The following is a 23,370-nucleotide window of genomic DNA, read 5'->3' on the forward strand; positions in this document are numbered from 1 at the left end:
CCCATACACATTTCAGCTGATTGCAGAAGCACTCGGACAAAATCAGGTAGGCAGTCTAAATGTTTCATTAGAAAAGCTTCTGGAGAAAGTCTCCCTGGAGCTGGAGAAATAGTCAGAAATATGGAAATATATGTGGCCTGCCTAACTCTAGAAAGCAAATGTGAAAACTAGCAAAAGTGTTAATGTGAAGAGTAAAAGATAATTTTAGCATTAAGAGACATAAAATCTAGAGCAGTTCTAGGAAGCTGAAATACTCATGCATAGTGAAGAGATGCTAAAAGTCTCCTGCACACCTGTCTAGTACATAAAATGTTTGTTGAAGTGCTATTCCTCTTAGAACATTTTCTCTTCTCAGTTTCTACAAATAAGGAAAACCAAACGACCTTTCAACAAAACATCACTGGGGTAGATATGATCTAATATCACACTGACTCAGAGAGCAAGCCAGCAACATCCCTGAGGCAGGACTGATATGAAATCATACCTTGCATTGACATGGCTTTATGTTTCCTGAAAATCACAAACCTTTACTGTGTATGTACTTTGCTCCCTCCAGCTTGAAGAAAAAGAAAGATGTGTTAAAGAGTTTATTCTCTTGACAGAGCTACAAGGTAAGTGGCTGAAAGAATTGTACAGTACTGTGCAAAATACTGTGGGGACAATTCTCTTCAGACTGGCTTGTATTTCAACAGTGAGACTAAAAGTTGGCTAGGGGACTGTTGAAATCATTCTGGTTTTCTACAGGGATCTTGTGGGGAGGGTGTTTTTAGTAAAATACAGCTGGGTCAGTGTCAGATGGTTTACAATTAGCAGATAATACAAGAACTACAAAGGACCAAAATGACACGTTATCTTTTTAAGAAGGAAAATCTAGCTAGTCCCCTACACATAACTATTAGTAGCTATAACTCTGATATGTAGCCACCAACAGCAAGAAGAGGTTTATCTTGGAAAAATGCAAAGCACTGCATAAAAGTGGCCCAGATTTGCAATAAGAGGGCCAAGAACGCATAAGTACCAACAAAGAAACTAGTCATCCTACTCATTCATAGTTTGCCCCTGTTGCAAAGAAAGACATATGCATTTAAGTCAAAATCGTGCTAAAGCATTTTTACTGTGCAGCTGGTGATGTGTTAAAGGGAAGTGGCACAGAGTTGGTTACAGAAGCTTAGCGATAAGGAGTAACTCCATGAACACTGGTAATTCAGTTACTTTGGACTCTGTATGTTGACATGCAGGTAATGAAGAAAAATCTATTAAATATGCCCTTTTGCTGGCAAACCCGTGACAGCTCAGAGAAGAACGGTGACCATAAGGATTAGACACAAGTGTTTGGGTTGGAGGAATCACGGAACTTAAATTTCATGCTCTGGTCTGTACAGTGGTAAGGGAAGGCCAGATTGTGTTCAGTCGTGTCCTAGGAGCTTGGTGAGCACCTCCCGATATTACCTCCACGCAGGACAGCCTGGCTGTGGAGGGAGTGGGGTTCCAAGCTGGTGCGTGCTGCTCCAAGGCAGGCAGTCTGCCATCACAGACACCCTGCTGCCCCTCGCGGTGCTTACACGGGATGCTGAACATCACGGGGCTGTGGGCAGCTGCTTGATGTTTGCGAGTGAAAAAAACAATGGGGAATCGATTACGGTGTTAGGGAGGTGAATAAACAATGAGGGAACGGGGGCTAAACATCAGGGAAGGAAACACAGTGGGAGGTAAGGTGAGATAGGTTAGGATGGGTTTGTTATAGATAATTTTACTATTCTCTGTGAATTCCCAAGGGTGAGTTTATTAGTATAAGCACAGAGTGCCAATATTAGTAACATTTTCTCTCGAATGTGAGGAGAAATAAGCTACACTGGTATGAAACACCCTTATGGAATTACAGACTGTGGCCACTCCACCAGTCATCTTAGCTGTTGAAAAATTACATGTCACTAACTGAAAAAAATAGGCTGATACAAAAGTGTGTCTAGAATAGGCCTTTCATTTCCACAGCTTATTTTAGATTTTGCTGATTAGATAAGATTGTTCCAATGTTTAGTGAACTAGTTCAGCTTCTACAATCTTCAGTTTCCCAGATGAAGAATGATCCCTGTTCATTTTACCAATCTGCTGATTGTGTATTTGTTAGCTGTTTTTGTTGCTCTGAGTATGTCCCATGTCTCATAAGGTCCTTTTCCAATGATTTGGCTAAAGATTGAAAACAAGAATTGAGATTTCTACATTTACAAGCTATGCCCTGGGATTTGACTTGCTGAGTGTAAAAAGAACCAGTGAGGCAGAGACAAAGGACAATTCACTGCTCTTTAAGGGCTAGGGTTATGGGTGTTGAGCTGAGTAAGAGATTTCTTTTCTCTCTTGAAGTAGCCTATTTCTGAAGAATGGCGCTGAGTGACCTCCTTTACCCAGATAACCCCAAGAGAAGGCAAGAACTGATCCATCTGCACCAGGAATTGCTTGATTGCATGTCCACAAATTTCCGTGCGACAAATGAGCTGGCTGGCGTGCTGAATGAACACCTGGGCTGTACCATTACCCACATTCAGATGAGAGAGCGCAGCACTGTCAAGGAAAACTGTGACATTATCATTCAAGCGATGAGTGAGATCCAGCATCAGGTACAGAAGATTGATAGTGACATGAAGGAAAAGCTGGAGCCTGTGCTGTACCAGAAGCTGTATGACATCAAAGAGCCCGAGTTGGAGAAAATTGCAATAGCTCATAAAGTTTTTTCCATCGTTCTTGGAGAAGCGACTTCAACAGCTGGGATGGTAGCTATCAAACTTCTTGGCTCCAATCTTATAACTCTCACTGTGAGCAAGCTCGTCAGTCTTCTTGCGCAGATCGGGGCATCTGTTCTCGGAGGAATCAGTATCACCATTCTCGGGCTTGGCATTGAAATGATCCTCCACGCCATCCTGGGAGCCGTGGAGAGGAACCAGCTTCTGGCAGCTGTGAGAAGCTACGAGAAGCACCTGGCTGAGTTTAAAGCAGCCTCAGAAAAGTACCAGCATGCCATACGAGAAGTGACTTCTTTGGTGAGACAGCAGGTTCAGTGAACGAAGTCGGAGTTCTCCCTCCTGCTGTGACAGTGGCTGCAGCAGCTACACCTGCGGAATCCTTCTTGATTTATTATGCTAAATGAACTACTGATGGATTTTTTTCTTATTAGTGGCAGCAGAGCAAGAGACGTGACAGGTCAGGGAATTGGCACTGAAATATATTAATAGCTAACAGGCTTATAGGTGCTTCTGGGAGGCAACGCTTCAAATACTTCACACCTTTCCTTCAGTTATTTGCCGGAATGCATTGTAGATAACCTTGAACTGTAATTCATACTAGTGACAATAATATTCATTCCTGGAGCTGTAGTGGTGAGAGGGTGTGATTTTTCTCTTACTGTGTTTCTACATCAAAGATGGCAGCACGATGCGAGGAAACAATGTCATCATTGAGCGCTCACCAGGACAGCTGTGGATGCGAAACTCTTAGTGTGGATTAGTGCTAAATCTGGTAGGCTGAATTCCCTGTTCATTGAACTGCTTACAAGGTCTGGCTGAAGCATATTTAACTGATATTTCCTGTCCCACCCCAGCCTAAGGAGCCAGCCGGAGATCTTCTTTAAATAAACTCTAATCCCAATAGATTAGCAGTTAAGAGAAGCATGGGCCTACAGGCAAACACACGTAACCTTGCCCCCAAACTGAGAGAAACCAGTGTTCCAGGCATGCCTGGCTGTGAATAACCTCTTATGCTCAGTAACGCCCTGCTCCTGTCAACCCACAGGTAAATATTTCTGTGCAGAGTTGCTGCTCTGTTGATTGAAATGGGATTATACACACGTACAAGTGTCTGTAGCATTACAGCCCTATCAATGCACTAAATTCATTTTCACGTGCTTTACCCAGTCCCACCAATGTGGGACTGCCAAGAGCCTGCTCAGATTCTGCACTTCACAATCTGTTGCCAAATGTCCTTATTTCTGAGATTTTAAGAACAAAGCTGGAGGCAAGAACATGATTTGCAGTCTCTTGCTCTGATTTGCTGTGGTTTGCTTTTTTCGCTTTGATATTTGAAAAAAAAAAAAATAAATTAAGAATTAATAAAAAAGTACCTGAATATTGTAAGACCTCTCTTTCCTGTACTTGGTTTGCTTTTTTTTTTTGTTCTGTCTGAAAAACCAATCTTAAACCAAATAATGAAAAAAGATTAAAATCTTCATTACAGATGCAATTTATAAATCCTTTTTTATCTTCATGATAGACTAATCTAGTAGGATTGTGTATAGGTTCCTTTTTTAGTACTAGCTTTCCCCATATTAAAAGCATACTCAAAGTCATACTTGTTTATTAATATTCAATATTAGCAATATTAGATGATTATATTAACTAGGTCATGCCTGTGAAAGTAAAAAGATGGGTGAGATTACAACGGGGAAGCTCCCCGTTGGCTTCATAACCCTTCCATTCTGGGTTTTGGTTTGTTTTGGTTTTTTTCCCCTGCTGTTCCCACCTTTAATCATCTTTCCCGACTCCTCTTTGCTTTTGTGCTCAAAAGCCATTAGATGGCAACGAAGCTGCTAGCGCCCAAGCAGTTCTGCCAGCCATCGAGGAGAAAGCCCAGGCTTCGGGAGCATGGATGGGTGCCAGGGACTGACAAACTCGCACCAGCACAAGCCGTAGACTGGGCGATGTGGGTCAGGAGAGGCAATTCAGAGGAAGCAAAAAGCACTGCCTTCCCTCACACAAGGTATTGTGGTGGGCGACATGGTGACCTGAGACACCATTTCTCTAAGACGTGACATCTCCCGTCTCCTGACACGAGCGGCGCTCAGTTTAGAGGTACTTGGCTAGAGGCAAGAGACTGTCAATCAGCAGAACAGCAATATTTGAGTGCTGGAGAGGCAGGAGTCCCTGGCTCCTGCTGGCTTTCTACGTGCAAATGTACATTCTAATTTAGGAAGAAAAAACACCAGCTTGGTACGTATCTTTGCGAGATTGCCAATCGCTGCTGTATGACAATAGCGGAGACAAATAAAAACTAATCTCCTGCACTTTTCAGGCAGTTTCCCCACATTTTCTCAAAAGCAAATTCGAAGCAATGTTAGGGGAAGTGGGATACGCAACGAGGAACATAAAGATATACAATTTCTAGTCACCTCTTGATAGATCCTTGTTCCTGGTGGGCTTACAGGAAAGCTGGCTTGCCCGCGGCAGGGGGTCCTCGTGCCCATGAGACGTTGGAAGCTGTTGGAGGTGTTGGAGGCTGGCGGGCGGCAGCCCGTCCCTCTGCTTGTTATGAGGTTGTGAGGTCACCGGGTCCGGGCCAGCATCCCCAGCCAGCTCGGAGAGCAACCGTGACCTCACAGAGGGGTATGGCAACATCTAGCCATAACAAGGTGGTTTGGAGGTGGAAACCTGACCATCAGCTTGGGACCTTCCCAAACTCTTTGCCCCCAACTCTAGCGATAAGAAAATCAATAGGATTTACCTGCATTACCGACAGTTGTATACTTGAACTGACCAGCTAGATGCGAGGGAGAGCACCCGGTGGAGCAGAAAGAGCTTAGCTCTGTTCCCGCTTGGTAACTGAAACTCTGTCCCACCAAATAAGAAAGAATTCCTGCTCTCTCTAGCCCTCTGACCAGTCTTACACTTGGTCGTCCAGAGATGCCATAACCGGTTGGGGTTAACCAGCCGTGCTGATGCTGCTCCTCTGGACTCCCCGGCGCTGACCCTTGGCGTGACAAGCGAAAAATGAAGCGCCAAGTGAAAAATGTGAGAGGTCCATTGTCCCGCACGCCAGCTCCCAGTCAGCAGACGTCGCTGGGAGGAAGCCGCTCGGGCTGCGGCCGTACCGCTCTCCCCACCGAGCCCGGTATTGTCACGGCAGAAGACCCCATGTCCCGCGGAGGAGCGGCCAACCCGCACAGCCTGGGCTGTCCCCCTCGCCGGTGACACGGCACACGGCGGGGACGCGCGTGGCCACGGCGTCTCCATCGCACCCCCTCCAGCATTCTCCCTCTGCGCAGGCGGTTGTTCTGGACAAAGGATTAAGGATTAAAACTGTAGAATATGGGTGTTCCCAACAAGAACAGCCCCAAAGGAGAAAAGAAACTCTAACGGCCTAAGCTGCTTTCAAACCTGGGGTAGAAACACTGGATGGCTGCAACCAAAATCTGCCCTGCAGCACGTTCTTTCTGGTAACAAAAACAATAAAAAAAGAGCAGGTCAAAGCGCGGAGGACTCGGCTGTGTCCATGGTTTGCAAGACTCCCTCGGGCGCCGGGAGATCCCGAAGCCCTGGCTCCGAGGACGCTCCCGGGCTGGCCGTCTGCTAACTTGGATTTTGTGCAGTTAATGCAATGCGTGACTTACAGCCGTGCTTTTACCCACCCTGCCGTGATCCTTCATAAAGTTCCCCGTTTGTCAGCTAAATCTCCATTATTTGAAAGAAAGGGAATGAGACCCTGTTGCATGGCATGTTCGCCCCGGGCAGGGGCTCTACAAATCCTGCTCAGAGATCGGACCACCTCTGCTCCCAGGTGGGAGAAAAACATCCGTAGAAAAGTAGGCATACTACAGAAAAGTATGTCAACTTTTCAGAAGAGAGAAATAATTGTGGATCCCTGGGGTTCTTGGTATTTAAAAAAAAAATTTCTACTCTCTGAGGATAAGCTAATCATTCCACTCACTAGGTATATTGGGTCCCCACAAACCTGCCTCCTGAAACTAATGTTATTTTGAGAGTAATGCTTTAAAGAGACACAGTATCCGATGCTGGTGACACATTCTCCATGCAGAAGAAATGAGAACTTTTTCAGGGTCTTTAATACTTGGAAAGTGCAAACACCTAAGGAAAAAAGCACATTTGTCAGAATGAGGAAATACGTTCAGCTAGAAGTAATGAGCAGAGAGATTGGGCTGGTTCCTTCTCTAGTATATGTCAGATATATTTATCAACTTGCAGTATATTCTGTCTGAGATTCAAGCTTAAAAAGGAAAATTTTAGCAAACAAGAAAAGTTTATCACAAAAAGATCTGTTAAGCTTTGGATAGCATTTTTGTTTGCCAGTCAATAACTGCACTGATTTTAACAACACAACTTTTGTAAAAGATCAATTTTGCTTTAGCAAATAGAGGGGCAGGTTCTGTAACGTTAGGGACTGACTTTGAACCCATCACACAGGCTGTAACCTGCCACTGCTCCCCTGCAGCGTCGTTAGAAATTTGCGCAGAAGGAAGCTGGCGTACGGTGAATTTGTCATTTGAGCGCAGAAAAACGTCTCTCCCGCATCTCCCCTCGCCCGGCAATTCTTTAGGCCTGCACCCACGCTCTGTGGCCTGCCCTCACAGGTATCCAAGGGGATGCTCCATCTGTCTTTATCCTGGTTCTTCATCTGCCTGGGGAATGTTGCACAGAGGCAGACCAGTTCCTACTGACCATAGAGGGGGAGCCTCCGAGCGGGAAAGAAAAGAGCAGAGGAATCATAGAGTCGGAGCGGGCTGCGCTGAAGCGCCCGCTTCCGGAGCGCGGTTCCGCGCGGCGCGGCGGTCGCGCTTTACGGCGGCGCGCCACTCGGTCCCGGCTCAAGATGGCGGCGGGGCCGCCGCGGCGAGGAGCGCCGGGGTTATAGAGGCCGCTGCGGCGGGAGGGAGCCGGGCCGCCCCGGCCGGGCGGAGGGGTGAGAGGAGCGGGACGGTGCTGGCCTGGGAGGAGGGGGAGGAGGGGGGGGGAGGGGGAGGGGGAGGGGGAGGGGGAGGAAGGCGGTTTTGCGCTCCCGCCTTCTCTTCCTCCGTCGGGGGAGGAGGGGAGGCTTTCGTGTGCCTCATGGGAGGCTTTCTGCCTCGTTCCCCAGCGGCCAAAATATCGTGAATTTAACGGTTGGGTTTTTTCCTCCTTCGGCTGTTAACTTGTTGCGTTGAAGCGCTTTGCGTTGTGTCCTGAGAGGATTTGGGATCGAGGTTTCAGAAGTTTCTTCTCTTTCCCTTTACCCTTTAAATGCTAGAAATGTGGGAAATACGGGATGGAAATGCAACTCCTACCTCTGTTTGGTGAGCTTCCCACCTACAGAAATGATAGTGTCTTGCAAAAAAAAAAATTGGTGTAATCTTGTAAGTAGGAGGTATGTTATTGGCGATCACAAATCATGGGGTGCTCTTGCAAACAGCAGGCCGGCTGTGAGCATAACCTGGTAATGTGAGTCATGAGCAGGGCTCTGTAGATTTTTACTAGTCAGTGCATTGAATATGGTCAGTGCTTGGAGCTTGGTAGGAACACCTTAGTCGTTTAAAAGTGGCATTTTCTGTAATTAGGGAACAAGGATGCACATGGCGACTACAGCGAGGCTGCAGAGAACTTCGGACTGAACTTGTGAATACTTTCACTTTGGTCATGATCTCCGTGGATGCAGCACGATGACTAGAAAGCTGCATCCCATCCCCTCCCAAATTTCAGAGGGTGTTTTAGATTTTGGGGTGGAATCTGTTGTGTGCTGTGTTTTTTGGTTTTGGGTTGGTTTTTCTGGTGGTGTTTTGGCAGGGAAGTAGGGGTGGAGGTGGGGGGAGATTAAAGCTGTGAGAGGCACCATCCCTGGCTGTAGTTTGGACACTTATGTAGTTGTCTGTAAATGGAAGAGATGTTTAAAGATGGGAAATAATCCTTTCCAGAGTAACCTTTTCTTCTCCGGTCGTTGTAACACAGCTTGCAATAATACTGGTGGAGGTAGAGAGCATAAGGGCAGTGGTCTATGGGGAGGAGAAGAAGACATGGATCTGTGCAGAACAGTTGCTGATGGATACAGTGGGTGCTGGGGAGAGAAATCAAGGGCAGCTTAAAAGGCTGAAGAACAGAGGAAATTTGTGGGAAACATTTGAAACAGGAACGGAAAGGTAAAAATTGGAGAGCTCTTATGAGAGTAAATGAAAAGGTAGAATGGCTCTGATACGCTCTTAAAAAAATCAAATGCGTATTTCTCCCTATCCTGTGCCCCTCCATAGTGTAAGCAAGAAGCTTCTTGGTTTGTCTTGGAGTCAATAATAACGAACTAGTTGATTAGTTTAAAACAGGTACTTAGTAAAGTAGTAGTAAGTAGGTATTTAGTTAAATAGTAGTACTTAGTTAAGGAAGGGTGATTTTTGATGTGAATGCCTGAGCCTGTAGTAGGGTTGGAGGACCTTACAAGTATTTGAGGTTTTTGAGGGAGGAACCTGCTGATACAGAGAAGAGAAATAAGCATACTCGAGCTACTCCACTGGTGTGTGGGACCTGAAACCATGTCATCTTTTCCAGGTCTCTCCCTCTTTTTTTAAAGATTTTTTCTGAGGCAGAAGAAAAAGGTCAAAATGGGGCGGAGATCCACATCATCCACCAAGAGTGGGAAGTTTATGAATCCCACGGATCAGGCCCGTAAGTATCTGTAAAAGCTAAGCAGATGGGAATGGGGGGGGGCCGCGATCCTAAGGAAGCAGATAAAAAGCTTTCTCTGAGGATAAGATCTTCACTTGTGAATTGGAACTGAGTTTCCCTAACTTGAAAAATATTATCTCAGTTTTGGCTGCTATAAAAACTTCTGAGGAGTCTGCTTGCTTTCATGCCGTTGCTTCTCTTTGAATATTTCACTCTTAGTTTTTACTGTAATTATCCGTGTTCAGAGGTATTTGTACTTAGCTGTTGGCTAAACTGCAAGCTGCTTCTTGGGACGTAGTTCATCTGTCCGAGGCTAGAATTTGAGGAACGTATCAAATTTTGCGGATGCTCTGGTTAGATGAGGGAGTTGTCTAACTGTTTTTCCCTTTTGGTAGCATGCCGAATGTTACCGATGCTAAGCAGATAAAGAAAATCCAGACTTCTATGGTGAATATGCTTTATTTCAGATGCATACTCAAAGCCTACATATTTTTAAAGTGTGTTGTCTGTTGTTGACTCCATTTCAGCTTCTGGGCAGCAATCCTTTCATGACCGCACTTACCACTATGACTTTTGCTGCCTGTTGTTCTTTTTGTATAGAAACACCCCTGCTTCTCAAAGACTGCTATAGCTCCTTTTCTTTCTGTATAACACACATGAAATAGCAATCTATTTCATGCTGTATTTCTCTCTCACTGCAGAGATGAGTTAAGCAGTTACAGTATGTCGTGGTTTAACCCCAGCTAGCAACTAAGCACCACACAGCCGCTCACTTACTTACCCCCCACCCAGTGGGATGGGGGAGAGAATCAGAAGGAAAAAGCTAAAACTCATGGGTTGAGATAATAGTTTAATAGAACAGAAAGGAAGAAACTAATAATGATAATAACAACAATAACAAAGTAATAATAATAAAAGGATTGGAATATACAAAACAAGTGATGCACAATGCAATTGCTCACCACTTGCCGACCGATGCCCAGTTAGTTCCTGAGCAGCGATCCACCCCCCAGGCCAACTCCCCCAGTTTATGTACTGGGCTTGATGACATATGATATGGAATACCCCTTTGGCCAGTTTGGGTCAGCTGCCCTGGCTGTGTCCCTTCCCAACTTCTTGTGCCTCTCCAGCCTTCTTGCTGGCTGGGCGTGAGAAGCTGAAAAATCCTTGACTTGGTATAAACACTACTTAGCAGCAACTGAAAACATCAGTGTGTTATCAACATTCTTCTCATACTGAATCCAAAGCATAACACTCTACCAGCTGCTAGGAGGAAAATTAACTCTATCCCAGCTGAAACCAAGACACAGTCTTTGTAAAATGATTGAACTGTTGAGAAACAGTGCTAGTCTTGATGAAGGAAAGGTTCCTCATAGATTTGATTGTCTCTTTCAAGTTGTTATTTTCTCTTTTCCCCTCCTCTCTAGGGAAGGAAGCTCGGAAAAGGGAACTAAAGAAGGTAAATAAAGAGATTGGGAATGTTTACTTGACATTTCCTGTACTGTGTATCGTGTCTGTGATTGTAATGTATTTGGTTGATATCCTAAGATTGACTTTGGAAAATAACAGTCCAAACAAGTAGTTTAAGCAAACATAGAAATCTTGTTTTGAGTAACTATATCTCATCATCTGCTATTTTTTAACTTGTGAAGATTACAGCTTTTTGAAACATTATTGTAAGTACTTGGGAATGAAAAAAAAACCAACCCCAATAAATAAAACAAACCACCCAAGATTCACATACACTAAAATACACTAAAAAGTATACCTTTTGTCAGTTGGTTACCTTATTGATTGTATTTGTCTTAATTGGAGTGAATGACTTACAGAAGCATTTGTAAATATCAAGATAGTGGAATTAAAATTCCCAGAAGTTTTAATTACCTTTGCTGCTGATTTGTGCCATGGTTAATATTTACAGGGCATTTTGAGGCATATTTTTTTCTGCAGACTGGGAATATTGAGAGGGGTATTTGTATTTGGTACAAATGTTCTATCTCTTTCTCCTGTGACACTTCTCTGATCTGCTTCATCTCTGATCTTAGAACAAAAAGCAACGAATGATGGTACGGGCAGCTGTACTGAAGATGAAAGATCCAAAGCAGATTATCCGGGACATGGAAAAACTGGATGAGATGGGTGAGTGAGAGGTACCAGGTGTTGGACTTAGGCAGTGGTTTATATAGACGCATAACATAGTTTTAAGGGACAACTGTGAGCCTAAAATAGAGTAACCTTTTTCCTTTCCTGTTAGAAGGGGAGATTCTATGACTAATTGGGGATTGATTATGATTTGAGATGATGTGGTGCCATCAAAGATGACTTTTTTTTTTTTCCAAGAAGTTGGCTGATAAAAAGAATGAGTAGTGTGTCTGGTAGTAACTTAGAGTTGAAGGAGGGGATTGTCATAAGGCTGAGGACTTCCTGAAAATAGGGATTGGAAGTTGTTTGCTTTGAAGTTGTTTCATTCATCACAGTTATGCAGTAGAGTAACTTACACATTTTTGAGTTGTTTTTTTTCTGTCTTGGCTTAGAGTTTAACCCAGTACAGCAGCCACAACTTAATGAGAAAGTGCTAAAAGATAAACGCAAAAAACTCCGTGAGACTTTTGAGCGTATTTTGCGGCTCTACGAGAAGGAGAATCCTGACATCTATAAAGAACTGCGCAAGTTGGAAGTGGAGTATGAGCAGAAGAGATCACAACTCAGCCAGTATTTTGATGCTGTCAAGGTAATGTTTATTATTTCAGGCTTGTAACTGTGATAGTGTATACTCTGTCTGCTCATTAGGTGTGACTGTTACGAAGGAACTTTATAAGAGACCAGTGTATATGTTATGTGGCCCGTGTTAAGTACTTATATTAATTTGCATAGTATCTCCAGTTACAGCATTTCAGCAAGGACAGCATGGGGGTTGTCAAGTCTGTATTTGTCTCTGATAAACTGATTTCATGCAACGTGAAATTAGAGGGGAAGGGGAAATTTGTTGCAAATCACAATATCAGAATTTATTTTCTTTATTAAAGAGAGAGTGAGCCTGTGGGTGTGCAGTTGACATTTCTGTGAATTTCTGCTAAATCTGTTGCTGGAAATAATGAGAATCTTTTGGCAGTCCTTTAAAGAGTTTTCTTTGACGTTCTTCCTTACCATATTGGAGAACATAATGTTGCCCAAGTGCAAGTATCTCTAAGATTTATTTTTTTTTTCCTTTGGAATATGCAGCAGCCTGTGTTTTGTGCCTTCTGGATACTTAAAAAATACAGGCATATTTGTCTGCAGCCTATTTCGCTTTGGAGACTGAACGTCTAAAGGGAGGTGGAAACCTGACTGGGTTTTGACTGAAATACTAATGCCTTTAATGGGTGTGCTGCATGTGCTTTGTTTTGCGTTGAAAGCTTTTACTGTTGACGGTTTCCCAGATGTTTCATGGACTGCTGCAAGATAACATGCCCTAAGAACAGACACCTTTGGCAAGTGATGGCAAGTCCCATGTGTTGTGTACTCTGAAAGGTAATGAGGTTGTGCAGTAGCTTCTGTGGGAGTAACCCATTCTCTCTTTTTCTTTTTTTCCCCCAGAATGCTCAGCATGTGGAAGTGGAAAGTATCCCCTTGCCAGATATGCCGCATGCTCCCTCCAACATCCTCATACAGGACATTCCCCTTCCAGGGGCCCAACCACCTTCTATCCTCAAGAAGACATCAGCCTATGGGTAAGCAGAAAAAGAAACTTGTAGGGGGAGTAAAAAAGGAGCACTCTTATTACTGGCGAGGAGCTAGGAGTAGAAGCAGAGGTAATATTGACCAGCAGAAATCAGGAATTCTGTGTGAGTGAATTGTACTTTCTTTTAACCAAAGCCCTTTTTAATCTTTCCCTACTATTGCAGGTTGTTGCTTAAATTGCTTTGAGTAATACACTATGTCTTCTAGCATTTGTCTTTCTGCATATCAGTAAAACTTAAAGCCCTGCCACTCTGAACATAAATACCCCTTAAACTGCCATATATGGTTTTTTTTTTGTCTTGCTAGTATATTCAGTTTAAGCTTCTAGTTTATTTGTTTATCAGGTTTCTCATTCTAGTGCTAGTTCTTTCTATTTCTTTCTGAATAGCCTTCTGTTTTCACCAACTTTGTGATTACTTCATTCTGCTTCTGTGGTGGGATTCAATCCTTGTTGGTTTGGTTTTTGTTTGGTTTTTTTTTTTTCCAGTCTTCTCTTCAGCTGCCTTCTGAGAAGCTTGCTTTTCTCTCATCTTCAGCAATCATGTCTTTCTATGAGGTTGTAAACTCCTTGGGACAAATCTATACTTTATAAATGTTCATGTTTCTTTTTGGAAGGCTGCTGTCTAAGCAATGATGAGAGAAGGCTAAAGAATTCTATTAAGTGCATGTTTGCTTTCATTTGTTTGTGTTCCTACATTTCTCATTTCCTTTATTATTTCCAGACCACCGGTTCGGTCAATTTCTGTACTTCCTCCTCCTGGGCTTGGTGTTCCACGTTTACCTCCAGGCAGGAAGCCCCCTGGACCTCCTCCAGGGCCACCCCCACCTCAGGTCCTACAGATGTATGGCCGTAAAGTGGGTTTCACCTTGGAGATGGCTCCTCGAAGGCGAGAAGAGGAGATTTCTTACAGTTCTGAAGCAGGTAAGGACTTGCCTGTTACTGTCTGGGGTTTTCCTTGACCTCTCTGTTTTGCTATGGATAGTACTGCCGTGAACTTAGTGTGCCCTACACAGGGTATTCTCTGGGCAATATTGGTGTTAATACTACTTGAAGGACTCTTCTTAAGTGATTGATTGCACTTCTGAGGTGATTCTGGTGTATTTCATAGTATCTGCAATTTTGTTATCAGCTATATTTTTAAATATTGAAACTTCCAATTGCAACTTTCAGATTTTTCTTTTGTTAGGTTGCACAGGTTGGATATTTTCCCCATGTATTCTTAACGGTGCTGACACTTTGTACATAATATCCCTTAAAAAACCCCAACCATTTTCAGAGAAGTCTTCCTTTTAAAAAAACAAACCCAAACCACAACAAAAAAACCCCAACAAAAAACCCCTCCACCCCAAACCAAAACCACAACAACAAAAACCCCAGCCAACCCTGGGTATGCATTTGCTAGGAAAACTTAGGTCCTCCTTTTCACACAGGTACTTTATCATCCCTAGAAACTTTTGTGAATTGGTATATCAGCTTCATTGCGTACCAGAAAGCATCAAAGTATTTAAATGGTGAGCGATTGCTGAATAGAAGTGAACTAACGAGTTGAAGATGGGAGTTGCCTTCACTTGTTTGCTGTGCAAATTAACCAGCTGGTTAATAGAAAATCTTATAAATAGACTCTCCAAAATACTCTTTAAGAGTATATGCTAAACAGTAAAGGGTTGACAATATGCCCATGCTGTTGCTAGGGGGATTTTTCTAACTGTAGACATACAAAATATTCTGTCTTTCACACCAGTGTATTTGGAGTTTATGCATTTCCTAATACTTTGCTTCCTGCAGGACAGCGAGGGCATGATGATGATATGTCCAGTACTAGTGAAGATGAAGGTTATCCTGAGGATATGGATCAAGACAAGCATGATGAGAGTAGCGATGATAGTGACAGCGATAGGTCAGATGCAGACAGCGAAGGCGAGGACTTCCTGCATCGTGATAATGACAAGGAGAGGGAAGGTGGTGAAGAAAAGAAATCAGGTATGATGGGAAGTTACAGACTGGGGTTTGATTTTTTCAAAAGAGAAACACTACTTAACAGAGTTTGTGTCTTTTCCTGACTGTGAGGAAAGTAATTTGTTTAGCCAGCTAGCTCTGTTCTAACACCTAAATTCCAGCTGATGAATTTTTATTAGTGAACAGATCAGAAGGAAACTAGAAGTGAAGCGTCTTTCAGATGAACCTGTTCTCTTAAGTTAACTTGGCAAGGTCACTAGCCATTTTTCACCTGAAGCATTGATTGGCAGGGTACCCTACAAAAATTAAGCCTCAGTGTAAAATATACTCAATCTTTAGTGACTTGAACAACTAAGACAAGTAAATTTCATACTACTAACGCCTTTGGATAATATTTTTTTCTTCATTCCTTGGGGGAGACCAATTGATAGAGAATACTAGGTTAGCAAAACTTCAAATAATCAGGAACACCAATGTTAACTCCTATGTAAGGAGCATCCTTATGTAAGAATGACACATTATCCATACCACGTAGAAGACTTAAATCTATCTGATTTTTATTATTTTCTTCCCACCTCCCACCACCCTTGTCCATGCTTTGCTTTCCCCAGGTCATAGCGTACGGTTTGCAGACATGCCTGGGAAGTCACGGAAAAAGAAAAAGAACATGAAAGAACTGACTCCACTGCAGGCCATGATGTTACGAATGGCAGGTGAGTGAGATGGATGTAAGTGGAGATATGCCATTAGGCTTCCAGTTAAGCTTTCTCTGGTAGGTTTACTTGGTTGGCACAGTTTTTATTTTATAGAGTAAATGTTTTACTCTACAATGTAAGCTCTGCTATGAGTATAAGCTGTAGTTAGGCATTTGTTGGGTTTTTTAGTCTAGTAGTGTGTGTTTTGCATAGCAGAGTTGAAGTTGTAGTAGCAACTTAAGGGTTTTTTTTTTTGATGTACTGGGATTTTTTTCTTCTTAATTTTATCTTGCTTTTAAACAATTGCTCAAACGAAATATGAACCTCTTGGTGAAAAAGGAAGTGTGAGATTGTCTATGGGCTCAGCCTGTAACCTGTAAGGATTTGTACTCCCTAAAAGTATCCTTTTGCAGAAATAAGTTAACCATAGAGTGAAAATTTTGTTTGTTTTTTTTTTTGTAGAAAGGGAGCCCAGTATCTTTCAAAGACACTGGAGTTCCTTGGACATGGGGATTGTGTTTATTTTGAGGTCATGTTCCCATTTCCATTCTCTCCCCTCCCTGCAAAGTCCCACAAACCATAGATCAAATAGCTGCAGTTCAGGCTGGTATAGAAGTTTCACCTCCCACAAGAACACATAGCTCTTGGTGGCAGAGCTCTATCTAGAACGGTGATTTTTTTTTTTTTTCTTAAATTTTTAATTTTCATTTTCTGTTTAACAGTAAGATGTGATCAATCTTCTTCCCTTTGAAGTAAGGTTTAGCTTTCTTTTTCTTTTGTTTTGCATGCTCAGGTTTCTCTGAGGTTCACAAAGATCCTACCTGTGGACTGATTTTATAAGTATGTCTCCATTTCCAGGTCAGGAGATTCCAGAAGAAGGGAGAGAAGTGGAAGAATATTCAGAAGAGGAGGAGGAGGAGGAAGAGGACTCAGAGTCTGAAGAGACATCACAACAACAGCAGCAGCAACAACTTAGTGAGGAAGCTCTTGCAGAGACGGGGTCATCTACTGCAACTTCCCAGACACAACAGCAGCAACCGCCTCCGCAGCCTGTTCCTCCAACTCAGATACAGGCACCTCCTATGCCTGGGCCACCTCCGCTAGGACCACCGCCAGCCCCTCCGCTGAGGCCCCCAGGCCCACCCACCGGCCTTCCTCCTGGCCCTCCACCAGGTGAATACTTGACTTATTTTGGTTTGAAGTGTGCAGGCTCTCAGCTCTCAATTAAATGCCAGAGTGAAAAATTCTTTCACTTTTAGCTGTTTAAATTCTAACAATCTCACCTCAGTAGCTGTTCTCTGCTATTGTTTCATGACATGGGGAAGAGCCCTTTTTACAGGTGCGAGAAGATACTTGACTACTATGAAGAAACTTTCCTCTTCAGTCTAAAAAGTACTGGCTCTTTCTTGATTTTTTTTTTTTCTTTTGTTTTGAAGATCTGTTTAATCTGGCAGCTGGCTAGCATTAGAGCAGCTTTCAAGTTCCTGCTGAGGATCTTCAGTATTAGCCAATAGGATAGTTTGGGGTTTTCTTAATCATGAGCTAAATTTCTCTTCACTTGTGTGCATGCTTTCAGGAGCTCCTCCGTTCCTGAGACCTCCTGGCTTACCAGGACTGCGTGGGCCTTTACCTCGACTTCTACCACCGGGCCCGCCGCCTGGGCGACCACCTGGCCCTCCCCCAGGGCCCCCCCCAGGTCTGCCCCCAGGTCCTCCTCCTCGTGGGCCTCCTCCTCGCCTGCCCCCTCCTGCCCCGCCAGGTAAACTGTTCTGTTTGCTTCAGCGCCAAATCTCTCCCTGCTTTATTTTCCCAGTTTTTGCTGTGGTGACCAAGCCAGGAAGAACAAGGGATTACTAGTTTGCCTTTGTTCCTGTCTCTGTGGCTGCATTGTGCTGTATCTTTTTCTATGTAATAACAAGTAATTCCATACTGCTCTGTGTAGTTTGGTAGCAAGAAATCTGTCCTCAGAAAGGGAATTTCAGAGTTTAAATCTCTGCTGAACCGTTCTGAGCAACCCAGGGGTGCTATAATGGTGCTCTGCTTAAGTTGGAGATAGGGATATTTTTTTTTCTGCATGGTCATACATTTCTGATGACTCTGAAATTCCTGTGGGATGGATCATCAAGAAACTTTATTTTCAGACTATAACTTCAAAATTTGAAAGGGAGCAATAGGCAGGCTCCTGTAGCTTTCAAGTCTGAGGAGCAGCAGCATTTTCAACCTGGTTGTTTGTGCAGGGTTGAAAACTTTTTTCTTTTTTTTTTTTTTTTTTTTTAAGTCAGTGCTACTGCATCTTGTTGGGTGTTTTTGTTTTGTTTTTCCTCCTTGGCTTTCTGAGCCTGTGCACTTTTTTGACCAAAGATTTTAAGGCTCCCAGGTGTGGAGTCAGCTCATGCTTTCTTTTCTTCTTACAGGTATCCCTCCTCCTCGCCCAGGCATGTTACGGCCACCTCTGGTGCCTCCATTAGGACCTGCCCCACCTGGGCTCTTCCCACCAGCTCCCATTCCAAATCCTGGGGTACTGAGTGCCCCACCCAGCTTGATTCAGCGCCCCAAGGCGGATGACACCAGTGCAGCCACCATTGAGAAGAAAGCCACGGCCACTATCAGTGCCAAGCCACAGATCACTAACCCCAAGGCAGAGATCACTCGCTTTGTGCCCACTGCTTTGCGAGTGCGCAGGGAGAATAAAGGGGCTTCGGCTGCCTCCCAGAGAAAACAGGATGATGAGCCTGCTCTCCCATTAACCAAAGCTGCCCCTAAGGCTGGATCATCTGCCCCTATCTCTGTACAGACAAAGGATGATGTGTATGAAGCCTTCATGAAGGAAATGGAAGGTCTCCTGTGACCTGTCCTAGTCCTAGTCAGCTTTCCTGCCCCTCTGAACACAGATCAGACCACCGCGGAGGGAGGAGAAGGAAAGGTCCTCCTGCAAGCAACGAAAGGGCTCGCATGCTCTGAATAGAGACCGCTGCAGATGAGGTGTGGCTAGGGACCTCCTTTCAGAGCTAGCATGTCCACTTGGTGGAAGGAAATTAAAGAAGGTCATGCTGCTTCCCCTCAGGTCCTCCCCCTTCCTTGGAGGGAGTTAATGGTACTCTGGGGAGGGGGGCGTGGGAGCGGGGGGTGACTATGCTCTGCCTGAATCCCTGCACATCCTGAATGCTCTGGTGAGGGTAGCGGAACAGGTTTTTAAGGAGCCAGAAAAGTGTTAGCAGCATTTCATACGCATATGGTTGTCCAGTTTTTATTTTCTGTACTGTTCTTTTCTGTAAATATTTTATAATCCTGTTTTTTAGTTGCAGTGAGATTGATCAATCATCTTTCTTCCAGGGCAGTCAGGGAGGTAATTTGTTGCATATACTGTACACTGGAATTTTGCACCCTATCCCCTTTACGGTCATCCTGATGGCTTTTCATCAGCCGGGGAAACTTCATTTTGTCTTGTGAAAGACAATAAATGTTCAGTGTATCAAAATACCAGTTTCCGTGTGATTTGTCTGAAGCTAGTATGTAGGTGGAAGGGGGGGAGGTTCTTTGCTGGGCTTGGGGGAAGATAGAGGCATTCTGAACCTCAGAAAAGAAAAGCAATAGCTAGGTTATAAATAATATATGCTTTTTTTAGACCGAAATTCTGCTATATTCTTGTTTTTAAGTTCCTAAATATGCCTAAAGATGCATTTTTCTCTTTATTCTTTCTTTATTCTTCAATAACCGAAATGTGTGAATGGTGATTTTTGGGGGAAGGGGCGCCATTGTGGTACCTCTGACCCTTGGTTTAATAATAGTATTGGCTTTCCCTCCCAGGAAGCAGCCTGAGGAGAAGAGGAACTGTGTTACGGGATAAGGACCTTTCGTACAAGGGAGAAAAGAACACCATACAAAGCTTGTGGCATTGTAGGGTTTAGGGATTAATCCGTGCGGGGCCCAGAGGACGGAACACCGATGTGATGATTAAAGTTGTCCGTTTATTGAGCTTAGCTGATCATTTTTATACAATTCTCTAAGTTGTTCAGAAACTTTGATTGGCTACTACATGCAAGCACTTGGTGTCCACACGCACAAGCGTAAGCGGTGATTGGTTACATCGGTACTGTCCACGTGCACAAACACAAGACATAATTGGTTGTGTTAATTAAAACATACGAGACTTGTCTTAGTCCAATCGGTCGAGATAAGCCCCTGAATTGAGGTTGTTTGTGCCAAGTTCCCTTTATCGTGGAATGTGCACCTGTGTTTTTCTAATTGGGATCTTTCTTCTTCTATCTTCTTATTTATTCTGTTCAAGGCCTTCTAAAGGCGCCTGGAACGGTCTTGTGACCATGAGCTATTTTCAGGCCCAATAACTAAGTTCCATATAACTGAACCCTACGTGGCATATTCAGCCTGTGGAAACAATTATGTATTTACCTTATGATGGCACTGGTCATGGACACAATCCTGTAATGGCATCTTCTCTACAACTCCAGAACAGATGTTCTCAGCTCTGGACAACTGGTAGCATTAACCCAGGCCAATTTGTTTTTAGTTTTGTATTGTGGTCATACAGAGTTTTAGGATTCCTCTCAGTAATACCACCTCCATCCTGTGGTCACATTTTTCGTCTGTGGCTCTGAGTAGCGTTCACAGAAGAAAAAAAATGATCGTGGGGAGGAAAAAGGCTGGGAAGGTTCTGAGCCACAGAGAAATGATGTGACTTGCCCAGTGCATTGTTGAAGATTAGTGCTGCATAAAAATGGAAATAGAAAATTACTCCTGAGACTAGTTAATTTGGTATAATCCACTGAATCACACCACTAAGGAAAGATGCTTCCTAAATATTACTGAACCCTCAGAACAGGGACTTGGTCTTAGTTACCCAGAAATAAACAAGTTGTGACAGTACTTTGTGTATGCTGTGAAGTTCTCTTTATTTTGCCTTGTTTGTAATCCTCCTGTGGTGACTGGCATATAGCTTAGATCAGAATTTCTGTTATTATACCATTCTGGAAAGAAGGATGTAGTTCTCTTGATTTCCAAGTTGCAGAGCACAGATGAAATGTTGTCTTGTTTGTTTGTTTGTGGTTTTTTGTTTGTTTGGTTTTTTTTCTCATAGGCTATCATGGGTGGCCTGGTGGGAGTCATGTCCTTGTCTTTCCCTGAACTATGACAATGCTAATATCCGCAGTAAGCAGCAAAGTCTGGCGCACGCACTACTCCCTTCACTGTAGTTTTATGACATCCATATCATAGGATCGGGGGGCATTGCAAAGGAGAACCACACGTTAGAGTACAAAAGCATCGAGGAATGAAGATTGGAACAAAAAGTCATGCAGAACTGGAATTTCGGGAAACGAGAGCAGAATCCTACGCTGGGGGGGAAGTGGAGGAAGAGCCTGCTGTGCAACGCTGGGGTAGCAGAAGGATGTGGTTAAGTCCAGGGTACAGGCTCCTTCAGTGCCTCGGACAAGGGTAGTGTCTGCTCTTGCTCAAAATGTATGGAAGAATGAGAAAAAGATGTCAGGGAATAAAGAGAAACCATGGGTAATTAGAGCAAAGGAGGAAAAACGAACAGGGATCTCTCTAAGACAGGGCCAGGCTGTCCAAACATCCTGAACCGTGAAGACGTCGCTTCAGCTTATTGGTGCAGTGAGATGTTCTCCAGCTTGAGTAAAAGCGTGACAGCCTGACGTCTAATGCTCTGCTGAACAGCCTTGCAAATAGTACCGTATTCGTTTGATTACAGCAATATCCGAGTAATTTGTCTCCAGAGTCAGCCAAATTTCCCCTGTTACGTGTTCCTGCCCAGTTTCTGCACCTACCAGTAGTGCTGGGTTGTGAACGTTCCTGCGGAGAGGAACGTTTCTCCTTTGTAACAACAATAATTTTTTTTAAAAAAGGCATTTCTGAGGTCCTAACCACAGGATGATTTCTAAAACGACAGGGACGGTGTCCACGGAGGTTCCCCCCCCCCCCCCGCCCGCCCGCCCCGTTCCCGGGCGGCTCCGCTCTCCCGAGGCAGGCGAGGGACACGCTTCCCGAGAAGCTGGCCTTCTGGAGGGCCTCTTGGGCTCAGCGGCGGCCGCTTCGCCCGGGGGACCGGAGCCGAGGCGGGTCTGACCCGCCGCTGCGCCGGGACGGCCCGGCCCGTTCCTCCCCGCCGGCCTCGGCGGGCGGGCGGGGGCAGCTGGGCGGGGAGGGCCAGCGTCCTGCTCGCCCATTGGCTGGATTTGGATCCGCGGCGCCATTGGTCGGAGCGAGGGAGAGCGTGCGACAACCAATCGGCAAGGAGGCCGGGGTGCGCGGGGAAGCTATAAAAGGGGGGGCGGGGGTCGGGGGTCGGCGCAGCGACGCGCGTCTCACGTCAGGGCGAAGCGTCAGGGCGAGCGATGTCCGGCCGCGGGAAGCAGGGCGGGAAGGCGCGGGCCAAGGCCAAGTCGCGCTCGTCGCGGGCCGGGCTGCAGTTCCCCGTGGGCCGCGTGCACCGGCTGCTGCGCAAGGGCAACTACGCGGAGCGGGTGGGCGCCGGCGCCCCGGTGTACCTGGCGGCCGTGCTGGAGTACCTGACGGCCGAGATCCTGGAGCTGGCGGGCAACGCGGCCCGCGACAACAAGAAGACGCGCATCATCCCCCGGCACCTGCAGCTGGCCATCCGCAACGACGAGGAGCTCAACAAGCTGCTGGGCAAGGTGACCATCGCGCAGGGCGGGGTGCTGCCCAACATCCAGGCCGTGCTGCTGCCCAAGAAGACCGACAGCCACAAGGCCAAGAGCAAGTGAAACGGACCTGAGGAGCGTTCCCACCTCAAAAGTAACCCAAAGGCTCTTTTTAGAGCCACCCACTTCCTCAAAAAAGGAGCTGCAGATCCTAACAACAAAAAAAAAAAAGTCCAACCCCCAACGCTTTTTATTATCTTAGCGTTTGAAAACGTTTGTCTGTTTTTTTCAAAACATTACAAAGTAACATGGCAGTTGCTGGTAAATAGGTCCTAAAACTAAGCAGGTGTGTTCCCCATGAAAAGAATCATTTTGCTCTGGCAAAGGTGAGAGAGACACAAAGTTGATGATTTATTGCAGGAAGGAACCCACAGCCACCCCCCGGGCCTCTCCTGTGTCAGCTTGGCCCTCTGGGAAGTTGAGGTCACTCACGTCCTTAAAAAAAAAACTTCCCCCCTCTAAACAACCTTCTGACCTACAGACCTCATCTTTTCTTTGTCACAACAGGTATTCTGAATTCTTAATTTTTAATACAATTTTCTCATGGCTTTGAGCTGCTGTGCCTGTTTCCTGCCTGAAATCTGAATGGGTTTGAGAATAATTGGTAATCAGTGGCGATGCAATTTGAGATGAAAAGGACTGTTGACGGTTTTGATCCTACCTTATAAATAGTGCTGAACGTTACCATAAAGGTGTTGAAATAGAAACAGAAAATCAGTGGTTGTGGGTCAGTAAACAGGTTTTAATAATTACCCATTTGAAAACATGAAGTATGTGAATCATAACACCACACAAAATTTTAGTACCACTGACAGTTACAGTAACAGGACGTAACAAGCAGTTTGCAAGCCTCTGGCAAAACAAAGGGTTGTAGGCAATAATGAATATATGAGAGAATA

The 23,370-nt window shown here is 44.6% G+C and overlaps 3 protein-coding genes across 4 annotated transcripts; all 3 read left to right on the forward strand.

Moving 5' to 3' along the window:
* On the forward strand, positions 1-4,096 carry SMCO3 (single-pass membrane protein with coiled-coil domains 3). 2 transcript variants are annotated; one of them, XM_049792284.1, is made up of 3 exons: positions 1-46; positions 557-611; positions 2,362-4,096. In XM_049792284.1, the coding sequence occupies exon 3, from the start codon at positions 2,379-2,381 to the stop codon at positions 3,054-3,056; it is 678 nt and encodes a 225-aa protein (XP_049648241.1). In that variant the 5' UTR covers positions 1-46; positions 557-611; positions 2,362-2,378; the 3' UTR covers positions 3,057-4,096. The 2 variants fall into 2 exon arrangements, with proteins under 2 accessions (XP_049648241.1, XP_049648242.1); XM_049792285.1 differs by having other exon boundaries at positions 17-46; positions 2,365-4,096.
* Positions 4,097-7,557: 3,461 nt separating this feature from the next.
* WBP11 (WW domain binding protein 11) lies at positions 7,558-19,254 on the forward strand. The gene is made up of 12 exons (XM_049792294.1): positions 7,558-7,680; positions 9,288-9,404; positions 10,832-10,863; positions 11,450-11,543; positions 11,939-12,135; positions 12,981-13,114; positions 13,847-14,046; positions 14,911-15,105; positions 15,693-15,794; positions 16,635-16,949; positions 17,353-17,535; positions 18,191-19,254. The coding sequence occupies exons 2-12, from the start codon at positions 9,341-9,343 to the stop codon at positions 18,622-18,624; spliced, it is 1,950 nt and encodes a 649-aa protein (XP_049648251.1). The 5' UTR covers positions 7,558-7,680; positions 9,288-9,340; the 3' UTR covers positions 18,625-19,254.
* Positions 19,255-22,144: 2,890 nt separating this feature from the next.
* LOC126034511 (histone H2A) lies at positions 22,145-22,552 on the forward strand. The gene has a single exon (XM_049792304.1). The coding sequence runs from the start codon at positions 22,145-22,147 to the stop codon at positions 22,532-22,534; it is 390 nt and encodes a 129-aa protein (XP_049648261.1). The 3' UTR covers positions 22,535-22,552.
* Positions 22,553-23,370: the final 818 nt, after the last annotated feature.

Source organism: Accipiter gentilis, chromosome 34 (genome assembly GCF_929443795.1).
Source record: "Accipiter gentilis chromosome 34, bAccGen1.1, whole genome shotgun sequence".
Lineage (NCBI taxonomy): Eukaryota > Metazoa > Chordata > Aves > Accipitriformes > Accipitridae > Astur > Astur gentilis.

Excerpts from the sequence above, each read along its gene's own strand:
- WBP11 (XM_049792294.1), top strand. The coding sequence starts at position 9,341 with ATGGGGCGGAGATCCACATCATCCACCAAGAGTGGGAAGTTTATGAAT. Across the intron at positions 10,864-11,449 it reads GGAAAAGGGAACTAAAGAAG|AACAAAAAGCAACGAATGAT; the intron begins GTAAATAAAGAG and ends CTCTGATCTTAG. Across the intron at positions 16,950-17,352 it reads TCCTCCTGGCCCTCCACCAG|GAGCTCCTCCGTTCCTGAGA; the intron begins GTGAATACTTGA and ends GCATGCTTTCAG.
- SMCO3 (XM_049792284.1), top strand. The coding sequence starts at position 2,379 with ATGGCGCTGAGTGACCTCCTTTACCCAGATAACCCCAAGAGAAGGCAA.
- LOC126034511 (XM_049792304.1), top strand. The coding sequence starts at position 22,145 with ATGTCCGGCCGCGGGAAGCAGGGCGGGAAGGCGCGGGCCAAGGCCAAG.